Consider the following 20,828-nt stretch of genomic DNA (forward strand, 5'->3'; position numbering starts at 1 on the left):
AGTTACACAGATATTAGCTTTGTGATTAACTGTACATTTGTGGTTTTTGTACTTTTTTGTATATACATAATTTAGAAAGAGATGTGAATAAGTGAGGCCACAGGTCAGACTGTGGTAGCCAAATAACTAAACATGTCCAGGTTTGTAAGCACTTTGGAATAAAACTATTTCTTTAAAATGATATGCTGTGCTGAGATTTTATTTAATGTATGCAATGAAAGCAACACTGATTTATTCTGTCAGCCCATTTAAGAAAGAAAAAAATGATTCCCTGTGTTTGCTTAGTCATTCAATAAAATCTAGCAGGTATTATTTATGAGATGAACTGTCACTTTCTCTCATTAGGGGCACCATTCACTTTCAATAATAGTTTATTAAGATGTGTGTTCTAATAGCAATTCAAAAAGTCCTAATAAGATATTATTCCTCCATTGTTTATCTAGTTGCTTTTCAGAAGTCAAAATTTTACTGGAATGGAAAATATTTGAGTAGAATTTCCCGCTGGTTCCACTATAGCTGAAAGCACAAGATCTAATCCCTTTCTGCCAGAGAAACACCAAAGCTGAGAGCCCACAAGATTTGACCTCTCTCAAGGCTTCAGTACTGTACCCCAGCTGACTATCAACTTGATGTATGTGGTAAGAGACATGTATAACACATGTATACCTAGCTTCCATTAGAACTTTTTCTTTAAAAAAAAAAAAGGCACCACTATAAAACAAATGCTGAAAAATAGTGATTTATAACTCTTACTTGTATACTTCATATTCTACTGCTACAGGTTTTGCAATCTGTAACACAAAGCATAAAAGAGAGTTACAGATTGATTCAGTTAAGAGAATACTTTTCTTCAAAGTTGTAAACTCAGTTGCCCTGGCCGGTGCAACTCAGTTGGCTGAACATCTTCCTGTGCACCAAAAGGCTGCCGGTTTGCCCAGCCGGCGTGGCTCAGTGGTTGAGCAGCAACCTAGGATCCAGGAGATCGAGGTTCGATTCCCGGTCAGGGCACATGCCCATGTCGCCGGCTCGATCCCTGGTAGGGATGCGTGAGGAAGGCAACCGATCAATGTTTCTCTCTCACACTGATGTTTCTCTTTCTCTCCCTTTCCTTTCTCTCCAAAAATCAATAAAAAACATATTAATAAAATTGAATACTCCTTAAATAAGAAAAAAGAAAAAGTTCAGCTTGAATTAACACATAACAACTTTAATTACGTTTAGAATGTATCAGTTGGCTGATGTCAGTACCGGATATACTACAAAACTATTAAAAATGAAACTTTAAATTTTCCTATGAATCTATAACTGTGAAATGGGCTACGGGTTACTAGCATTATATTTTGAAAAAGCATTACAAATCAGACAAAATGCAGTTTTAAAATACAAGCTAAAATGGTGAAATCTGTAGCAAATTTAATTCTCCAAATAGAGACATATTATCTTTTATCCCACACACCTCATACAATGTGAATTTAATATTTCTCCCTATAAAGAGGTGGGGTCAATATCCCCCCCCCCTTGAACCTAGCAGCCTTTGGGATTGCTTCATCCAATAGAAAACAATAGAAATGATGCTGTGTGACTTCTGAGGCTAGGTCATAAAACTGTCATGTACTTCTGTCTTAGGGTGCTCACTCTTAAAATTAAACTGCCCCTGGCATCAGAACTAGGTGGAGATTATTAGTGAAAGCCTAAAGGGCATTGAGGATAGTGTTAATGGAAGTCTAAAAGGCCTAGGAAGGGGCTGTTCATGAGGGTTTAAAAGAAAGTAAGGAAATGTGATTGGAAGCTGCAAGAAAGGGGATCCTTGTTTTATTTTGGAAGGACATTTGGAAACACTGATACTGGCAGAAAAATTTAAAATAGAAAATGTTCCTAATGAAATCACTTACTGAAAGTGCCACTGGTTTTCTGGCTGCATAAGGTAACATATGAGAGGAAACAGATGAGCTAAAAAATGAACTGTTAAATTTCAAGAACCAAGGACTTGCTGGGTTAAACAATAAAACAATGTGAGGTAGCAAGCACCTCCAGATGACAAAATGATTCTCAAATAATAAACAGCTTTCAGGTAAAGATCAAATCCAGAGATCTTAAGAACATATGTTAAGACTTCAGAAAGATCTAACACAGCTTCACAAAAATGTTCAGATTGACAAAAGGTCTCATAAAGTATATTAGTGTTTAATTGCTGTATAAGCAATTACCACAAATTTAGTGCCTTAAAACAACATCCAATTATTACTTCATAGTTCTGTAGGTCAGAAGTTCAGAAGGGCTTGGCTGGCCTCTCTGTTTTGGGACTAACAGGGGTGCAATCAGGTGTCCGTCAGGCTGGGCTTTTCTATAGAGGCTCTGGGGAAGAGCTGCTTCAAAGCAGGTTGATGGCAGATTCTAAGTCTTGCCCCTGATGGTCTTTCTTTGCTGTCAACCATGAGCCACTCTCTGTTCCTAGGGGTTGCCCTCATTTTTTCTCACCTATTTATCCATCTTCAAACCAGCAACATGTATAGTCCTTTGCACACTTTGAATCTTTCTGATTTTTTCTTCTGCTACCAGCCAGAGAAAACTTTTTGCTTTTAAAGAGCACAGCTGATCGGGCCAGGCCCACCCAGATACTCTCCGGTTTAAGCCAACTGACGTGGGACTTTAATTTCATCTCTTTAAAAGATAATTAAACAAAATAATGTTTAAACAAAATAATGACATAGTGTGGCATTTATAAAATATGTAAGAAAAATGTATAAAACAAGAGCAAAAGGCCAGGAGGGGAAAAATGCAATTATATTATTGTAAAGTTCTTATCAGTACCTGGAACCTGAGGCAAAAGGGAAAATGGGCAGCCCTATTACATGTTCCATATATATATTTTAAACACTTTTTTAAAAAAATATGTCTTGCCTGGCCAGGCGTGGCTCAGTGGTTGAATGTCAACCTAGGATCCAGGCGATCAGGGTTCAATTCCCGGTGAGCGCACATGCCCGGGTTGCGGCTGCAGCTGATCAATGACTCTCTCATCATTGATGTTTCTATCTCTCTTCTCCCTCTCCTTTCCTCTCTCTGAAATCAATAAAGATACATTTAAAAATAAATAAGTAAATAAAAATAAATAAATAAAAAATTAAAAATATGTCTTTATTGACTTCAGAGAGAGGAAGGGAGAGGGAGAGAGAGAGAGAAACATCAATGATGAGAGAGTCATTGATCGGGTCCCTCCTGCATGTCCCCCACTGGGGATAGAGCCTACAACCCAGGATGGGCCCTGACTGGGAGTCGAACCTAGATCTCCTGGATCATAGGTCGATGCTCAACCACTTAGCCATGCCAGCCGGGCTGTTTCATGTATATTTCAATGGTTAATATTTTCCAGAACATACATTGAAAATTTAAAACTCACAACCTTTTAAGTATTTATTTATATCAACAACAGAATTTGTTATAATTTTACTTTCCTGGCTTTAATGGAAGCAAACTCATCAATAACGTTTTAAAAATCTACTTCTTTGCTTATGTTATTCTCAATTGAGGTAAATGCCATGTTAAACAATTTCTCTTGACCAAGTGATTATTATAATTTCAAATTATCTTCTGTTTACTGAAACTTCTTTCACAGGACACCACTGTGACTGGTATTATTTTTTTAAAAGTTCTCATGGTCACTTACACATTTGGATAAAATTGCAGTAAGCAAATTTCATGAACTGCTTTTAGAAAGTCCAAACATCATGCTGACTTTATACTGCAATTATTGATACTGCATGCTGGTAAAACTATTACAGATAAAATTTCTACAGGATTTAACCTAAATATTTAAGAATCAAGTCAGTGACTGTTTTTTGGTAAGTAGATGCATTCCTAAAAATAACCGTGGTTAAAAATTGAAAATCTGAAGATACTTCATTTAATTTTTCATATCTTCATTACAAATGTTAAATTAGGATGCCTAAAATCTCCCTAATTTTCTATACACATTTTCCATAACAATTAAAACCCTATGTGGTGATTCATGAAATTCTAATTTCTTAACTTTTTAAATTTTATTTCTTGTTTATTGATTTATTGAGGTGACATTGGTTAATAAAACCATACAGGATTCAAGTGCACAACTCTAGAACGCATCATCTGTACCAAAGGTCCCTGTTGGGTGCAGCCAAGAGACCTTGAGCTTGGCAGGGTGGTACAGGAGCTGGAGGACCAGGTTAGTGCACTCCCAGGCTGGTGCTATAAGAATAGGAGTGCTCAACCCTGGAAAGATGGTGCCTGAGACCCGAGTGGGACAGGGACCTCAATGGCTGACCCTCCAGATCTCTCCTTGGAGCCACACATCCAGATCTTCCGTTTAGGACTCCCATATGCCCCGAGTCACCTTCCCTCTGCCAGAGCCCTGGGTAAGTGTCTGGGAGCAAGATCCTGTGCATTTACCCTTTAAGAGAGCACCTGGGTTTCTGGCAGACTCCCTCCTCTTCCAGGCAGACAGAGTCCCTGTTGATTTTCACTGCCAGATGCCATGCAGGCTTCTCTTCCCAGGTCTGGTGCTCTGGGTTGTGGATCCCAGTGTGGGGTTGAGACTCCAAGCTCCTCAGCGCTACTTCTGCAGCCAAGATATCCTCTGGCTTCTCAGCCACCGTGCGTGGGTGCAGGGGCCAGCGCTCTCAGCATTCCTGCCCTTCCTGCCAGTCTCTACGTGGCTGCCTCTGTAAGTCTGTGGTTATCATACTCCTGTTCAGCCGTCCTTCAGCTGATTATTCAGGATGCTTGCTCTATAATTTAGATGTAAACCAATTTGGCTCCAGAGATGAGGGTAGCTTCCACCTACTCCACAGCCATCTTGGAATCTATCAACTTCTTAAATTTTAAAATTGAGTACTATTCATGACTCTTGCTAAAGTTTTATATTCATCAAACATTCAAAGTTTCTCCCATTTGTTATAAACATTTTTTTATTTATTGTAGAGCTTTATTAACTTTTCCACTTGGTTCAAACAGCCACCATAAGTCCAAAGTTGTTACCCCAACCCCAGTGATAAAAGTTAAAATTTTGTGATACTAACAGAAAAATAACAAAATGAATCCTAAGATCAAATACCACTAGTATGCCTAATCCACTAAAAATGCACCTAACAAATTAGTATCTACAAAGCAATGTATAATTACCCAATATACTCAGTTCAAGGTTACATGCAAACCACATTACAATTAAACACCCAGTAGTTTAAAAAGATACCAACTTTAAAAACAAGAGAATAGCCACAAATTCAAAAGTCAGTCCACTGCGTTAAGATTTCCTTCCAGTGCCCTGGCCGGGTGGCTCAGCTGACTAGAGCATTATGCCATGCACCAAACGGTAGCAGGTTCGATTCCCTGTCAGGGCACATACCTAGGTCTCCGATGGATCTCTGGTCAGGGAGCATACAGGGGACAATCAATCAACGTTTCACTCTCTCTCTCTTCTTCTAAAATCAATAGAAACACATCCTCAGGTGAAGATTAAAATATATATGTATTTCCTACCATTAAGGTACTAACAGAAAACTTTGACGAATTCATAATCTTTTATTATTTGTGTTTGATTTTCTTTGATTTTACATTTCTAAATATAACAGCATTTCTTTAAAGGTTCAAAATATTACATATATTCTAGTATCCCTAAAACTGACATAATCTCTAAAGATGTACATAAGCTCAAAGTCATTCAAAAAGAAACAAAATTGGATCCAACATTTTGCCTGAATATTTACTTAGTGTTCTCTCCTGATTCATGTTCAAGTGCTTAAGGAAAAGGTCACTAGCACCAAAGAACAAAATCCAGGAAAGTCTTTTACAGACCTAACCTTCCCCTAAATATTTTCTCCCAATTGCTGTCAAATAGTAATTTATCTTAAATATATTAGAGACTATAAAAAACCAGCAGGAATTATCTTCTTTATGTCTTTTATGTTCACAGCCAGTTTCACTTTTTGCAAAACTCAATAATGACCTTATAAAGAGCTGGGCATTTCCATTCTCCTGCTCTAACCTGGAAAGACCTCTTTAAGAAGACATCAATGAGCTAACACTGTGCTATAATAGACATTTCTATGTTTCCTGTCATATTTAATTCTCAGAAAAACATTGTGACATAACCATTATTGTCCAAATGTCCAGGTCAGAATTTGAGCCTCAGTCAGATAAGTAACCTGCTTGAGTTTCTTCAGGTACTTCCTAAGAGGCAAACAGTATGATTCCAAGACCTCTGCTGTTTTTACTACATAATGCCACACTCAAAGTCATTCACCTTTTTCTCTATTATCTGTCAAAATGTAATACAAGTTATTTTTTAGCTGAATGATAGAAATCACTTAATGCAATCCCTTTATCTTGTATATGAAAGCACTAAGAGAGGAGAAATGCTTTGTCCCAGGATACACAACTATTTAGTAACAAAGTCTAAGCCCTTTCTACAACATTAATATGGGGGGGAAAACAAACAAAAAACGGAAAGGAAACCATATAATCTCCAGCCAGACCTTTTAAAGTACAATAAATTAAATGTTATAGCTGTTCTCAAAAATTTTAAGGCCTTAATTTGTTAGGATAATTGACTTTTATAACTCTTCTTATATTAATGAACGTGATATGTTTTAATGACCTAAAATGGAGAAAAATTAGTAGATGATTAATGCTGCTAATAAAAATAAAGGCAAACTCCTACCATATAAAACAATGTAAGTAAAGCCTACAAGAGTGAAAACCATGGGAGACAGTCATATCTGAATCTAAACACAATTAAAATAACTTGGCTGGTAGCAACAGAACCTGGCTCGAGATATTTGGAGAAAAACAGAAAATCATATTAAAATTAGAATTCTTCAAATTGGCACTAAGTAGGTAAATATATTCACATTCCTCCCTGTCAATTTTTTTAAAAATCAGCAACTACCACCCTTATTTTCCTAACCTCTCCTTTTTCACTAGGACACACCAAATGTTTATTTATCAACAATGTTTTTACAAAAATATATTTAGCTAAAAATACAGAATGCTAATGAGTTTATATTTAAGAACCTCTTCTCTCTCCTGAGTGTGAGATGTAAAATGTGAATCTCCTCAGTCAATACAGGTTGAGGTCTCCTGCATAGAGGGCGATTCTAGTGTTAAAAACACACAAGTACTCTAAATGTTTGACTAAAGAAACAGCAAACTGTTCTAGTAAACTGCTAAAGAAAAATAATGTGGCTGAAATGAACTTATTTAGAAATGTTATGCTTGGATACAATATGGTACTTTCCAAAGGGATTCCCTCTCCCTTCCAAGAATAGTCTTGTCTCTGAAATTATAACTTTCTGCAGTTAGATCCTAAAACCCATCTCTTCATGAGATTCCACTGTGTGTAAAACAAACAAAAAAACTCATCACTCTTTTTAACATTAATGTGCAAAAGGAAAAATAAGAAGTTTTGTGGCAAAGTCTGGCAGAAATGAGGATTTTCCCGCCTAGGAGAAACTATGTGGGACTAGACTAATATAGGTACCTTTGAGTGTAGACTTCGTCCAACTTGCTATATGAACTACTTAATGTATGTTAATGATTTATAAACTAAATCTTAACTATCTGAAAGAATTTTTATAAAAGAGCCTCAAAAATCACCTGAAACTACTAGTAAATCAAAGTTTCTCAAAAAGAATATTGGAGGTGAAAGGGACTCTCAGAAAGCAGGCCAAGTTTGCCCTCTGTTAACCTACACAATCAGCTGGTGGACAAATACTGGTCAGGAAATGTTTATCCTTTTATGCGGTCACTACTGTTAACTTTTGCAGTCACTAACAATATGCTGCCAAGTACAACTTTCAAGCACCAAATTCAGTATCACTCCAGCAATTAAACAATAGGAGAGAGAGAACTAGGTTAAAAATATTTTAAAATTTGTACTTCTTTTCATTTCTGAAGAAATTATGTTTCCTAAGCCTAACTCACATCCTGGCACTGAGAGAAACTGATGATATTTTTACCCTACACTGTGGTCAACTAACAAAGTAATTTGAGGGTAGGTGACTGACTGGGACTCCAGTTCCCCCAGATACTGCTTGCCTGCCCCAAGGGCTTAAGAGGTCAACCAATATCTCAGCTGACCTGTTACCTACCTAAACTTCAGTGGAGTATTCTCTAGAAAAATACAGTACAGACTCTATTCTATCAGAAATTATGATTCTGCAGTACTATAAGTACTTCAACACTTAGCCTCACCAGAAAAGGAAACATTTTCAGTTCAATCTTTTATCAAGGTCCTTCTCTCTCTCCTCACACCTGAGAAAATGAAATAAATCACTTACCCTCAGGAGAGTTTCGCAGTCATCAAAACAAAATGTTTAAGAGCAAGATAAAACCATAAAGACTGTGAAAACAGAGTTTACTGGACTAGCCATGGACCTCACTCAAGACAGGTGGCAAAGTACTCACTGTGAAAGCATGTTGGCTACTTTATTAAATTGTACCTAATTTTCTTGTAGCTCTTCTGGGACAAAAAAAAAAAGGTACTCATCGCTTATTAATTTCAAGGGTCTGATGAGACAAAGCATAAAAATACATAAAATAATACCTGGCATATAATATAGTGGTCAATAAATGTTATCTATCATCAGTATCTTCTTGTTTGCATGTGGTAGTATCCCGTATAGTGGTTACTGTCTGTATACTGCAGCTACTGAGACACTCAGATTTGATAAGCTCCACCAGCCCAGCCTGACTAGAATTCAGGAAGAGAAGGTGTCAGCACTAACAGAGAGACAATGAGGTATCTCAGCCTGCAAATTTTATATAATACTATGAAGGACTTAGATGTCTCCTAAGCCTCGAAATGGGCCCTGACGCATATTCACTGAACCAAGGCAATTTATAGGTTTTTTTTCTTAACATAAACAAAATGTTATGAGAACTGTATTATCTTTTTTTAGGAATTACTATTAATTAAGCCCCATTTTTAATCATATTATTAGATTTATCTGTATCTTAATCTATACAATGTCTCCCCATCTCCAAAGATCATCACTTATAAGAAATAGGCAGCCAAAATATATAGGATTAGGTAGTACTTTATTCATAAAGGGCATGTGCATCATCAAAAAGAAGCATAAATACATTATTACTTGACAGCAGTCTTATATATTTTTAAATTATCTTTATTGTTGAAAGTACTATAGATGTCCCTTTTTTCCCCCCATTGATCCCCTGCACCCGGGACCTGCCCCCACACACACACCCCAGGGCCTTCTCCACACTATTGTCTGTGTCCACAGGTCATGCATATATGCATCTAAGTTCTTTGATTTATCTCCCCCCCCACTCCTCACCCCCGCCTTCCCTCTGAAATTCTTCAGTCTGTTCCATGCTTCTATATTTCTGTATCTATTTTGTTTATCAGTATATTTTGTTCATTAGATTCCACATATGAGTGAGATCATGTGATACTTGCCTTTCTCTGACTGGCTTATTTCACTTAGCATAATACTCTCTAGGTCCATCCACACTGTCCCAAAGGGCAAGAGATCCTTCTTTTTTATAGCTGCATAGTATTCCATGGTAAATGCCCCACAGCTTTTTTATCCACTCATCTACTCATGGGCACTTGGGCTGTTTCCAGATTTTAGCTACTGTAAACTGTGCTGCTATGAACACAGAGGTGAATAGATTCTTTCTAATTGGTGTTTTGGGTTTCTTAGGATATATTCCTAGAAGTGGGATCACTGGGTCAAATGGCAGCTCCATTTTTAATTTTTTGAGGAAACTCCATACTGTTTTCATAGTGGTTGCACCAGTCTGTATTCCCACCAGCAGCATACTAGGGTCCCCTTTCTCCACACCCTCGCCAGCGCTTGTCATTTGATGATTTGTTGATGGTAGCCATTCTGACAGGTGTGATATCTCACTGTTGTTTTATTACAAAGCCACTGTAATCAAAACAGCCTGGTACTGGCACAAGAACAGGCATATTGACAGCAGTGTTATTAAATAGTTGTTATCATGCCAAACTAAAATATTGGAGGAGGTGACTATTATGTAACTTTTGCATAAATGAATACACAATATCCACCCTCAAAGCCAAGAAATCTATAAATTATTTTACTTACCTATATAACAGCAAAAAGGTTTGATAAATTTAAATCACCACTGTAGGTACATGCTTACAATTTTCATATTTTCTTGTACTTTAGCTTCAAAATAAGTCAATGTACATTACAATCAGTTGAAAAGTAGAGAAAATAGCCAAATAAAAATGGGAATGAAATTTTGAGCATCATTTACATGAGGAAGAAGAACTTTTAGTTTCTCAATTTAAAATAAGACCATTTTATAACTAGCAACATATTTTATTAGGCTAATTTTCTCTTATTATAGCATTAACAATTAAATAATACCATCTTCCTCCTCTCTTAACAAAAAGGATGATTACAGTGTGCCTGCCTCAAAGGACTCAATATTTGTCAAGAGTTTTAGGCCCTGTAGCTGAAAGCTACCACGTACATACTAAACATTATAATTGAGAATAATGATACAAATGAAAGATGGTTTAATATAATAGAAAATTACATTTATAATTGGCACGTTGCCACACTACCCCTGTGGATTTGTTCTTTCAGAGCACATACTCTATGAAAGGTCACCGTGGGTAGAAAAAAAATCCCACAGGGAGTTCAAGTAGCCTACAATACAATACTAGTAATTAAGGATGTGGTATTCTTCCTCTATATTCTTTTGGGAATCATTTCTACTAATTAAGAAAAAAGGAACAATGATTTGTTTAAACTGATGGCTAAGACAATTCAATCTCAATTCTAATAGCCTGGATACAAAATAGAATATTATAACACTGAATAATTGTTTTTATAAAGAGCAAACTATTACACAAGCTACCAAGTCAGTATTCAACAACCTTCCAAGATAATATATTCCTAAAAATATCTTCCTGAGTAATTTATGTTCCTAACACAATGTTAAATTACAGCATTACAAATTCAAATTCAATAAACATTAAGCGCCTACTATGTAAGAGTTCTTATAATAAGCATTTTACAGACATTGTATCATTTAATTCTATCAATAATCCTAGGAGGCAGGTATCACTAGCCATTTTAACAAATTGGGAAATTTTCCACAGAAAGATTCAGATTCTTGACCACAGTCTAAGAATTTTAAATTAGTATTCGTACTTTAAATCCAATGTTCCCTCCATTATATCAAATTAAGGTCTTTCTGACTGTGCTAATAATCAACTAACAAATCATTTAACTTCACTGGGCCTGAATTTTCTCATCACTAAACTTGGAGGGTTAAAACATAGGGCTGCATATATTCTTTCAAATTAGTGTTGCAAGTTTCTTCAGATAAACTCCCAGAAATGGAATCACTGGGTCATAATGCAGTTCCATTTTTAATTTTTTGAAGCAACTCCATACTGCTTTCCACAGTGGCTACACCCATCTGCAATCTCACCAACACTGCATGAGGGTTTCCTTTCCTCCACATCCTCGCCAACTCTTGTTTATTAATTTATTGATGATAGCCATTCTGACAGGTATGAGGTATATCTCACTGTGGTTTTAATTTGCATTTCTCTGATTATTAGTGATACTGAGCATCTTTTCATATGTCTGTTGGCCATCTGTATGTCCTGTTTAGAGAACTGTCTGTTCAGGTCCTTTGTCCACTTTTTAATTGGATTGCTGTTGGTTTTTTGATGTATATAAATGCAACTGATTTCTGGATATTTGTTTTGTATCCTGCTACTTTACTAAATTCATTTGTCAATTCTAATATTTTTTGGTGGACTCTTTGGAGTACTCTATATACAGTATAATGTCATCTGCAACAAAACAATTTTTCAAAACTTAAAATATGACATTTAAATGTTGTTTACAGTTTGTTATTTCATTTATTAGACTTAGCGATCAAAACTTTTTGAAACAAGAAGTTTTCAGGGTTTGTAAAAATTAGATTATATTAGTTGTATCTGTCTGATATTTTTGCTAGAAACGAGGGGTGGGATAAGTGGTAAGATAAGAATAACACTGCTTCACTAACCCTACTTCTACCCTCCTGTTCATCTATGACCCTGGTTATATGTTCCTACTGTCCAAGGATATAATTCTCCATTATATGAAAAGTGACTGAAATACACTATTCTCTGTGTACTGACTGAATAGCTACCTTCAGACCCTCAAAGTTATATCCAGATATAGACCAAAAGCACAGAACTGATGATGCTGAGCTGATGCTAAATATAAATAAGAAAATAGCCAAACCAGATTCATAATCCTTAGGCATCTTAGGATGGCCACAATTCCAACTAAGAAGTCAGGTGATGCAAGTTTGAAGATCTGAATAAACCCTTAAAACACTTTATATAGACATAAGATTTTAAAAAATGATTACACAGCCCGGCCAGGCGTGGCTCAGCGGTTGAGCGTCGACCTAGGATCCAGGCGATCAGGGTTCAATTCCCGGTCAGGGCACATGCCCGGGTTGCGGGCTCAATCCCCGGTCAGGGGCATGTAGGAGGCAGTCGATCAATGACTCTCATCATTGATGCTTCTATCTCTCTCTCTCCCTCTCCTTTCCTCTCTCTGAAATCAATAAAGATATATATTAAAAAAATGATTATACAATTTTGGGTCATGAATATTAAAGACACTTGAAAATTCAAAAAAGAAAGAAAGAAAACCATAAAGAAAAAATTTTATATGTGAACTTATTAGAAAAATATTCACTTTTCCCAATACCATAAAAACAGCCAACAGCACCCAATAATCTGTTCTAAAAAGAGAAATATATTATACAGTAAAAGTGATTCCTCTTCATATAAATTTAATTTCCTCTAAATAATTTTCATATAAAGAAAAGAAAAATGTGAAACAAACATAATTTGCAGAATCCATTAAAGATATATTTAAGCATTCATATAGTACCTAACACCAAACATGCTCAAAAATCTCATTTAATCTAGGCCAGGAAAGAAAAGTGTTTCTCATCTCCCTTTGGCCATTTTTTTAGGGCTGAATTCAATATTGAGCAATGCAATTTATTCATGAGAAAACTTAATCTAGCCATCTTTACTTTGTCTTCAATCTAAAACCTACCATGCCCAAATCAGAATACTAGATTAAGAACACCAGTTGAGAAAATCACCAATGATGTTCAAAGTTAATACATTCAAGTGAGATATAAAACATTCCCATCTTAACTGATTTCTGCCTATAGTATCATTGGTATTTTTCTAGCAGATGCTGGGTATGTTACCAACCAAGGAAGGAATAGGTCAAGGAGCAGCCACCAGCCACACGTTGGGAACTGCTGGGATACGGAGCAAATCTTCACATAACTATACCACTTACGTTTCCAATCTGATGTAGAAGTCAAAACATACCAGGTATCAGGCTTTACTTGCATCTAATTCTCCATCTTAAAGGATATTCTGTACACCTGTACACAGAGGTCTGAAGATCAAAGCCCTTGAGTGATCCTGGAACTAAGGAGTCTATCTGAGGCTCCGCTGTACCGCACCCTGCTCAAGGGAGGCTGTCCAGTCCCGTCTGCAGTCAGTTTCCCATTCTCCACCACACCCCCATCCCCACACACACCATATCTTCACTCTCCACATGACCCTACTTAGAATCCATGGGCAACCACTAAAGTTACTCCCTGTGTATGTACACAGCCAACCCTTTGTCCCTTTCTCCCTCCATCTGATGCACCTACCTGGCAAAGATAAAACCCTGATTAAACCCAGTTATCTATCTACTACACATGTGCATTAGAGCAACTAAAAATAAATGAAGAAAAATGTACAACTTTCCAACACCCCTCATTTCACATTCATAGCCACAAATCTGAAATGGGCAACCATCACTGGTCAGTAACAGCGAAATATCCTATAGTACCTAGTTTGTTCATCTTCCCAATATCCAAAATAATGATTTTGTACTTTCTCCCCTGTTCTCAAACCTCCTACACCTACCCACTCCCCCAACTAATGGATGCATTGAGAAAATAAAAGCAATCAGACACAACTAACTCTTCCCTCTACCAAAACTACCTACCTAACCCATCATCTTCCTTTTTTTCTATTAAAACGAGTGATATGTTACCACTCCCATCGAAGTCCACCCCCTCCATTTGTGTTCTGGACCTCATTATCTTCTCACTTCCTCAAGGAACTTATGTCCTTCTCTGTCCTGCATCATCAGTTTCTCCCCCAATGGATCTGTGGTATCATCATACAAACTGCCTCTAATACGTCTAGTCAGTCACTGAAGTCACATTCTGCTACATTAACTATCCTAGTTCTTTTCTTCTTGAAAGAGTTGACAATATGGTTGCTTTTACTTTCTCTCCTCATATTCTTTATTTAGTTTAATCAGTCAGGTTTCTTCTTCTACTCAGTTGTAACTGAGGTTACTACTTGTCAAGGTCATTAGAGAAGCCCATCTACCAAACCCAACATTCACATGTCTCTTCTCTTTCCTGACCTCTCAATAGCATTCAATGCTGCTCTCCATCTTAAAACATCTCCTTCTCCTGCCCCACACAGTGATCACCAATAACCTTTATGTCACTAAATTCATTTTTTTATCACTATATAGTGATTATAAGTTCAGGCTATTGAGTCAGATGGACCCAAGTTCAAATCTTGGCTCCATCATTTTCTAGTATCCAATTTAGGAAAAGATACTAAAACCACTTGTCTCTGCATCTTGATCTACAAACTATGGGAAATATTAATAACTAATTCATAGTTGTGAGGTTTACTTAGCAGCATGTGACATAATCTGTCCTCCAAGAAATGCTCTTTTCCTTTGGTCTACGGCTCTTCCTTCCCATCACTGTCATAAGCTCCACCAGCTCTACTTCCCTTTCAAATTTAGGAGTTCATTTAAATTCTATACTCTCTTCCTAACTGACCGATCTCTTCCATTCTCATGACTAACATTTTAATCTAAACTTCAATAATATCCAATCTCAATTTCTAATCTATAATTTTCTCCCAAGCCCCAGACTGCCAACCAAACAATCTTCACTAGGATATCTCAGCTACCTCATACTCAACATACTCAAAACATAAGTATCCTTTTTCATGCGCTCTTCCTCCACCTAAAACTCCTCTGCCCTTGACACCTCGGGTTCCTTGCTAGTTTCCACAGTTCCATGTATTTCCTCTTTCGAAACAGTCACTAAGCTTATATTTATTGGCATAATATACAGTGGTGGGATAAGTAGGTTTACAGTTGCTTGTATGGAAAACAATACAATAATTAATAATAATACAAAAATAAACTGTTTTGCATGCTTACAACTGTAAACCTACTTTTACCAATCCCTGTGTGTATTCCCTGCTAGAACATAAGCTCCATGATGAAAAATAAAACCTGTCTACATCACTAACACCTTGTCTAGCACTTCATGCATAATTAATGATTACTAAATATTTCTTGAATTGTATTCGAGCTAATAAAGGAAAGTAAATTTAAATTACTAAGGGAATATGCTAGAATATATTCACTACATGGTTATATTAATAACAATACATTTGTGAAATTCACACCTGTTCTTGAGAGAGGCTCAGAAAAATTAAAGGTCCTTCAGAATCAGGCAACACAAACATCATCATTAAGGAGATCAAAATACTTTAAAATACTTGTATTAGAAAATACAAGAGTTCATGATCTGAATAGCATATGTATTTTTTCTTACTGAGAAATCTGTCATAAAGAGATCAGAGGATATTTTTTCTTTTTAATGATATAGCCTACTTCTTTGTTCACAAGACATCAACATCAATAATGTCATACAGCCCATACAATAAGGTTGTTCATAAATGTAACTTCTATTGAACTGAGATAACAACATCAAAACATACAACTTTACTTACTATATAAAAGTGTTTTAGTGTCTCTCATTGATTTAAAGTGTAAAATTGTTTCAACTTAATCAAACAAAGAAAAAGAAAAATAGAATCCATACAACTATAATTTTATAATGAAAAATAACAATCATTGCATTTTAGAACAATTTTAACACTTTGAAACATATACACATATTACAGGATCAAGTATTAAGTTGTTAAATAAGCATAATACAGTATTCTCACAATGAATATAGCACAGGGCTCTGAAATAAAACTGCCTAATTTCAAATCCTAATTCTGCTGTTTATTAGCTATATAACATAAGAAAATAACCCCTATGTGATTTCATTTCTCCATCTACCTATAAAGCAAGAATAATAAGTATTCATATCTGGTAGAGATGTTTTAAATATTAAAGGAGATAATACCATGTCTAACACAAAAAGTAACCACTAAAACAAAGCTTCCCTCCATCCCTTTTCAGCACTCTAGATAGAATTTGTCATAAATTTTGAAAACAAAAATAAAGAACTTTAACTCAAAAAAGCAGTCTTGAAAGTCCTAACTTCATTTGATCATAATTACCCATCCATTAAGTACTTTCTGGAACCTAAGCAGAACCCAGTTCAACATTAATATAAATGAAAGTTCTCTTGTCAAGGAGGTTTCATCCCAGCTGAAGAAAATAAAGTGAAACACAGGACTTTCCTAAATGATGTACAAAAAAAATTCAGAATCACTTACTAACAAACATAATTGTCCTGAACAGCAAATTTACTGGGGGAAACGCAATAAAACAAGATTAATAGCAACACTTAAATATTTTAGTGTTTTTAGGATATTCGAAGTTAAAGTTTTGATGTCATTCAAAATTACAAACATTTGTTACATATAAAACTGCTCTTCTCCATAAAAAGAAACTGCAAATGTCTATGATTAGCCTGGAACTAGTTACAGTATAACCTAACACAGCCATTCAACTATCTTGGGGATTTTTCAGTCTCTTCTGTCATAAAGAAATTAATACAAGTGACAAAATATAACCAAAAAAGTCAATAGTGTGGAAGGTTTTTTAATGTATTTCATCTTGGCAAATGATCACATACAACTTAAACACTGAAATCATGATGATTTCATTTATTTGTTCTGTACATATCTGATTAATGGGCATTAATTTTGTTGATGCAAACAAGCAAATTCTATTGTAATATACAGATTAGAAATGTAAACACTTAGCATTTCCCACAACTACTGACTTCACAAATTATTCTGAATGTTATTTCAAATAATACTGTGACTACCAGAGTTAAGAAAGCAAAGAGCTCTACTGCCCCCTAATGAAATAGGCAAAAAAATAAGTAAATAAAACCACAACAAAACCTAAAAAACAAAAACACTCCAGAAAACTCCTTTTGAAATATCTGTGAAACAGGAAAATAATCTTACTTTGCTAAATGCAATAGACAAACACTAAAACAATTAACTAAAAACAACTAGAATATATATCAAATACTGTAGGAAAAACTACAATCACCCAGTTTCCATGATAAAATTAGTAGCAAAACAGGAAAGCCTTGAGACAGAAATGTTCTAAGAGAAAGGAGACCAGTACAACAATGTTATCAAATGTGATAGCAGTTAAAGCTTCACTGCAGGCTACACTTCTCATGTGTATGTTGGAACTGAATGAGAAGAAAGAGATTCTTAGAAATCATTCTTCGGTGAGTTACAGTAAGTTTTCAGTTCAGTGGCTCAAAGTAAATACCATCAATTCTCACAAATTTACACAGACTATAATCTTTTCAGAATAATTTTAATATAGGTATATTTTCAAGATACCTACTCTGTAAAATATACCTTTAAAATAATTTTACCTAATGCTTCCTGTTTGAAATAAGTGCCAATTTCATAAGTATGACAACTTTGTACTTTATGGTTCTTTGCATCATAAAAAAAACAGTGATTAACTTTTAATTTTCTTAATAACAGCTCTCCCTTCCTTTAACAAAGTTGGTTTTTAAAACACCCTCCATACTCATATTCCTTTTACCTAGCATTCCAACCTGTCAAGAATTCTGGAATTCTCATTTCAGAAAAGGACAAATGTTTAGGGAAAAGTAGTGTGTGGTTCTTAATAACAGGAGTTACATAACAGTTAACATACAGGAACCAGATATGGTAACAGTACAAAGAATAGAATGCTAGATCATAAAAACAGAATGTAAACAACAACAACAAAGTAAAAATTCCAGGCAGCTTTTCACTGAGGGGTGCAGAGGTGCAGTAGTTAACTGTTCCTTTACGGCTAGGGCACACCGCATCACTTGGGGATGGAATGTTCCTGTCCAGGTTGACAGTGGTTGAGCACTCCATCACGTGTATATTTCAGGAGATGTAAGAAACAGAGACCAATTCCACACAATGCTACAGGGGACATAGGCAATACAGTGAAAGAGGTTTACTTAAATCTGCTCACAGAATGAAAATATCCTTTACATTTGTGTACTGCTCTTTTTCCTGTCTATTTATTAATGAAAATGTTTCTTCATCTCTGCAAGTATAAGGGTGACCAAATGTCCATTCAAAATTTCAGAAAAGCAACACAAAAAATACAAAACCTATATGTATTCAAACCTATATTGCAAATGAGTGGAATCTCGCATCTGTATAGACTTCCTGAATAATATAAATGTAAAGCATGACTCTTTTACTAGAAGCATTACTCATTCATTCCTACTACCTAAAAATATAAGAGAGACATTGACATATTTTAAAGACATCATAAAGTTGCTGGGAGAAATTAATCCCAAAGTCAAGTATTGCTAAAGTCATGATGCTTAAAGCATATCCAATACATGGTCAAAATAGTATCCTTCCAACCTATAAATTGCATTTAGCTACTTACACTTAACATATAGTAGTCAAGAGAAATGCAACAGTGAAGTTATATAGCTACTTGGAGAACAAATGCATGTGTGTGTGTATGTGTGTGTTTTCACTCATGGAATAGTTCCAATCTACACCAGTGAGTTCCAGATTATTATCCTAAACCTAAAGAAATGCCTTCCCTAGTTCATAAGAGGGGGGTGGGGGGGATGCAGGAAAGGATTTCCAGGTTCTCCTTTGCTTTCCCAATTTCCAATAAGAACAAATATGAAAAATATGATCAATAAGTAAAAAAAGGAAGAATGCAAGAGAAGAAAAATGAAAAGGTTAACTTCATCAGAAATGACAGCTTTGGTTTAAAACAAAAAGATTTATTAATTTATTAGCCCAATAAAGTTTTATTGATGATGATGATGCTGGTAGCAGCCAGCATTTGTTGAGCATTTACCATACTACTAGTCATTTAACTAAGCACTTTACAAACACTGAGTATTTAATCTTCATAAAAACCCTGTGAAACAGGTAATACTATGCCTATTTACAGATGAAAAAATGGACACTAATAAAGATTAAGTAACTCGCTAAAAGTTACACTGCTACTAAATTGCAGAGAATATATAATATACCAATCAGTTTGACTCTTAACCAGTAAGTTTATATTATTTTACACTGAAAATGTATGAAATGAAATGATACTTTTGAAACAGTCCAATAAGTTAATAAATTATTTATATAAGACCCAAATCAATTTGAGATCCAAGATGGTGGCAGACTAGGTGGGTGTTACATTCCCACTCACTCAGTACCAAACTGGAATTACAACTAAAATATAAAACAATCTACCTGAATAACCACCTGAAGACTAGCTGAACAGAGGTCTTATAATCAAGGATTTACAGAAGAAGCCACATTGAGATTGGTAGGAAGGTCAGAGATGCAAAAAGGGCTGGCCCCACTCCCACAAGTGTTGGCTGAGATTCCTGAGGAATATCTCAGCTACAAAGCTTCCTCCTACAGTGCATGGGGTTGAGACCCCGTGCTGGGCTCCCTAGGTCAGAACACCAGGGCCAGGAAGAGGTGTCCACATAACATCTGGCTTTGAAAATCAGCAGGGTTTCTGTCAGTCAGGGAGAGACTAGAGTCTGCTAGAGACACAGGCATTCTCCTAAAGAACCAACACACCAACTCTTGTTTGCAGCTACTCATCCTGAGTTCCGGTGGAGGAAGGGCAAAGCATACTGAAGTCTTGTGAGGAGAGACTGGGGATTGTGGCTCTGGGAAGAGAGCTGGGGAAATAGCCACCAAGACCCCTGTGCTGAGTCATTCTCAAGCACTGCAGACGCCATCTCCCTTGGGTGGAGCACTCCCCTCTATACAGCATCAGCCTAGAGAAATGCAATAGCCACACCCCCTGGATGCCTTGTCATCCCACCCTACAGAGCTTGTGCCCTACTGAGGAGTGAGCTGCCTGGGCCAACATATAGCAGTCTGAGCAGACTCAGGTGGTGTCAGTGATTGACTGGTGTGGCTTTGAGGAGGAGGCCATTCCCCACACTTTCTCATGAACCTGACTGGCACCTCCTCCTCAAGAGATCTGCTAGTCCCACACTCCAGGCTCCAGGTGGTTCCACTCTTCTGATTCCAGACTCCGAGGTCTGTACAGAAAAGACTGAGTTGTGTGTATCTGGCACTGGGGCCACTCCTCCCACCTTCTTTCAAAACTGACTGGCACTTCCCTCTCACAGAAGATCCACTAGCCCTACCCTCGCGACTCCCAGCTGCCTCACCCTGTTGAGAATTTTGGACAGACTGAGTTGTATGGCTCTAGAATGAGGGCCATTTTTCCCTCATATGCCCAATCACTGCAGAGTCCTCCTTTCACACAGCCAAATCTTGGTCTGTTTGGGCCTGGTAAATTCTGGTGGCCTCTCCCTGATGACTACCTAAGACCCCGCTCCAACACAAACATCTATGGGTACCTGGCAGGTAGCAGCTAGACTTGGTATGCCCTGGGACATTTATATCTAAAAGTATAAAAATAGCTCTCATTGATATCTGAAATATGCAT

The 20,828-nt window shown here is 36.4% G+C and overlaps 1 protein-coding gene across 2 annotated transcripts in view; it reads right to left on the minus strand.

The window, feature by feature from the left end:
- COMMD10 (COMM domain containing 10) overlaps positions 1-20,828 on the minus strand; it is a 122,372-nt gene that overhangs the window by 80,608 nt on the left and 20,936 nt on the right. Inside the window, exon 6 of one of the 2 annotated variants that reach the window (XM_081133620.1) lies at positions 15,979-18,298. The exons of the other annotated variant lie outside the window; for it this stretch is intronic. Within the exon in view, the coding sequence (XP_080989746.1) occupies positions 18,260-18,298 (39 nt within the window). The 3' untranslated portion in view covers positions 15,979-18,259. Of the gene's footprint in view, positions 1-15,978; positions 18,299-20,828 lie in introns of those variants that run through there. 2 annotated transcript variants of the gene reach the window in all.

The sequence above is a fragment of the Miniopterus schreibersii genome (assembly GCF_964146895.1).
Source record: "Miniopterus schreibersii genome assembly, chromosome: 3".
Classification (NCBI taxonomy): domain Eukaryota; kingdom Metazoa; phylum Chordata; class Mammalia; order Chiroptera; family Miniopteridae; genus Miniopterus; species Miniopterus schreibersii.